Here is a 3342-nt window from a genome sequence, read left to right on the forward strand (position 1 = left end):
TCACTTGAGAATTTCTAACATAAAGGCATAGTGAGAATGGGATAATGGTTAGTCATTAATATCTATAGATGGTTATTAATGCTAAAGATGGTAATTATTTTTTCAGTGTGGTTTCCTTGAAACAACATACTAGCTGGAATAAAATGATCTAGTTCTTGTTCTGAATCCATTTCTTACTGGATGGCTTCGCTAATTCACAACCTCTCTGAGCTTCAGTTTTCTCACTTGTAATATGGGGATCATAGAATTTTTGTGAGGTAGATTGAATCATAGAGTGGGATACTGAGCACTGAATGAATAAACATTTACTATATTAGCAAACAAATAAATAAATAAACAAACCAGTCAGATATTATGTGTGAAAGAGTTCTATCAACAGGCAAGTGCTAAGTAAACATGAAGGACTGGTGTTATGATTGTGTTTGTTTTGTCACAGGTCTCTTCTCTTAGATCCATCTTCTTTGAGTGGAATCCATGGTGAGTAAAAATAATGTAACCGAGTTCATTTTCACTGGTCTTTTCGAGGATCCAGAGGTGCAGAGAGTGTGCTTTGTGGTGTTTCTTCCCGTGTACTTGGCCACGGTGGTAGGCAACGGTCTCATTGTTCTGACGGTCAAAGCCAGTAAGAGTCTGCATTCCCCCATGTACTTCTTCCTTAGCTACCTGTCCCTGGTGGAAATCAGCTATTCCTCTACTATTGTCCCTAAATTCCTCATGGACTTACTTACCAAGATTAAAACCATCTCACTGGAGGGTTGTCTGGCTCAGATATTCTTCTTTCACTTCTTTGGGGTCACTGAGATCCTCTTGCTTGTGGTGATGGCTTATGACCACTCTGTGGTCATCTGCAAACCCCTTCATTATATTAACATTATGAATCGCCAACTGTGTCATGTATTAGTGGCTGGTTCCTGGCTTGGGGGCTTCTTTCATTCCGTAATTCAGATTCTCATCACCATCCAATTGCCCTTCTGTGGTCCCAATGTGACTGACCACTACTTCTGTGATCTCCAGCCATTATTCAAGATTGCCTGCACTGACACCTCTGTGGAGGGGGTTATTGTGTTGGTCAATAGTGGCTTAATTGCTCTGTGCTCCTTCCTCATCTTGGTGACCTCCTACATTGCCATTCTGGTCAACTTGAGGAACCATTCAGCAGAGGGAAGACGCAAAGCCCTCTCCACCTGTGCTTCTCACATCATGGTGGTCATGTTCTTTTGACCTGCCATCTTCTTCTACATGCGACCCTCCTCCACCTTCACTGAGGAAAAACTGGTGGCTGTGTTCTACACAGTGGTCACCCCCATGCTGAACCCCATCATCTACACAGTCAGAAATGCAGAGGTGAAAATCGCTATGAGGAGGTTGAGGGGCAAAAAGGAGAACTCAGGGGTGGAGTGAAAATGGGAAAGTGATTTAAAAAAGTGTGTCTGATTATTCTCTGTTCTTGAAATGGATTTTAATTTTAGTGGGACATTCAAGAATGGCAGAAACAAATGTAAAGACTTAATGTTACTGCTAATGTGATTCTCCTTAGTAACCAAAGACTCCCCACTAATCCAGTGTAATGATCAAAGGACAGAGATCAGATTGGTTTCATGATATCCAACAATATCATGAGATTAGGAAATATTAAGATTTAAGCTAAGTGAAAATGCAAAGGAGAACATTTTGACAAGTGTTTTAGAGGTTAAATCCTTATTCTTATGATCTCCTTCCTTCCTTCTTTTCTTCATCCCTCCCTGCCTCCCTTCTTTCTTTCCTTACTTTTTTTTCCTCCTTCCTTCTTCATGCTCCCCTCTTCGTTCAACCTCCCTAGCAATAGCAACCAACATATCATTAAAAAAGGAAACAAAATCGAGGAATTATCATGGGATATTTGGGGAGGAGGGTAACAATCTGATCTACTCTTTCGACATGGGTAAGTGTGTCTTTGAAAATTGCATCCAGGGATTTTTCTTCTTCTGGTTGTTTGGGCTTCTTGTACCATAGACCATCTGATCACAAGTACCAGAAAAGTCCCTGGAGCAATTTCAGTTCTTGTGACATGTTGGCACAAAAGATAGTCCTTAAATCTTCTCTCACAATGTCTACCATCAATATTAAAAAAAACAAAAGGTCATAGATTCTAGCTATCAATAGGGAAAGGTCAAGTCAAACATTTTAACAAAGCTTTATCTATAGGAAATAAATATAGAATGTAGGAAATTCTTGTTAGGCATAACTTGAAGAATGAATGGGTGGTAAGTAATGTCCAAGTATGTTTCCATGCCATACTCTGTACTTTATTCTAACTGATCAGGCCAGGTCCATTTCTTGTCATGCCTATTAGTGTTTCTTGGTGAAGTAGGATGAGACAGACTGTGTCGACATTATTGTTTCATCTCTCAGAAAGTCCTTTCACCCAACTGACTCTTATCATTGTGGACAATTTAGACAATATCATAAAATTTGCCCCTGTTGGCTTTAGGATTACACAGACTGGCTTTGCATTTGCCCTGCATCCTTCCAGCTCTCCTTGAGGATCAGCGGAAATAATGCAGGCAGTTTCCTTGCAGAGCCGTGGAGCATCCTAGTATGCTACAGACCGTAAGGGCTTTTCCCTTTCTCCTCAGGTGCTGATTGAACATGTAGGTGAATAGTGGTTTTAAAGGCACCAGGAAATCTTCCCCACTTCCCTTGTTGTCCCCACTAATCATGGCCATGGATGACCATTAATAATCTCTGAGAAAATGCCACTTCTTTTGTCTGGAATGACTTTACTACCCTTTTCCATATGGCAAACTCCTATGCATCCTTTAAGACCTAGGTTAAAGTCATCTCCCTTATGAGGCCTTCTCTGACCTCCCTCCACCCTGGGCTAAATTTGTGTCTCCTGTCCATGTTTATTTTTACATGCATTTATCATTGCCCTTATGACTTTGATTATATTATTTTATATACTTTTCTCTCTTTTAAACTGTGAGCTCTCAAGGGCAGGGCTACCCACTACCTCTTCTTCTTCTTTGTGGCTCTAAATATTGCGCATGTAATTGGTAGTTTATACGTGCTTGTTGAATATAGAAACTTTTAGACCCACGTAAAATCCTCTCTACATCAATTCTTGCTAATTCCTTCTGAACACTTTCATGGTGAGGAGCACTTCTCTTCCTGTTAAACTCTGAAGAGCTCAGGCTCTGAAATTCATCAGGCTGTTTCAATTTCCTCTTAGCCACAGTCCAAGACCCAAGCTACCCAACTTCTCTGAACACCTGTTTTTGCACAAATACAATAAGGTTATCAATGGTATGAACTTCATAAGATTATTCTGAATATTATATAAGATAATGTACACATAAAGCT

General features: G+C 40.2%; 1 protein-coding gene across 1 annotated transcript; it reads left to right on the plus strand.

The window, feature by feature from the left end:
• Nucleotides 1-474: 474 nt before the first annotated feature.
• Nucleotides 475-1401, plus strand: LOC114887374 (olfactory receptor 4B1-like). The gene is given in 1 exon segment (XM_029209035.1): nt 475-1401. A coding segment is annotated over 1 exon segment (927 nt).
• The last annotated feature ends 1941 nt before the right edge of the window (nt 1402-3342 follow it).

Source organism: Monodon monoceros, unplaced genomic scaffold (genome assembly GCF_005190385.1).
Source record: "Monodon monoceros isolate NGI ecotype Baffin Bay Population unplaced genomic scaffold, NGI_Narwhal_1 Super_Scaffold_7, whole genome shotgun sequence".
Taxonomy (NCBI): Eukaryota; Metazoa; Chordata; class Mammalia; order Artiodactyla; family Monodontidae; genus Monodon; species Monodon monoceros.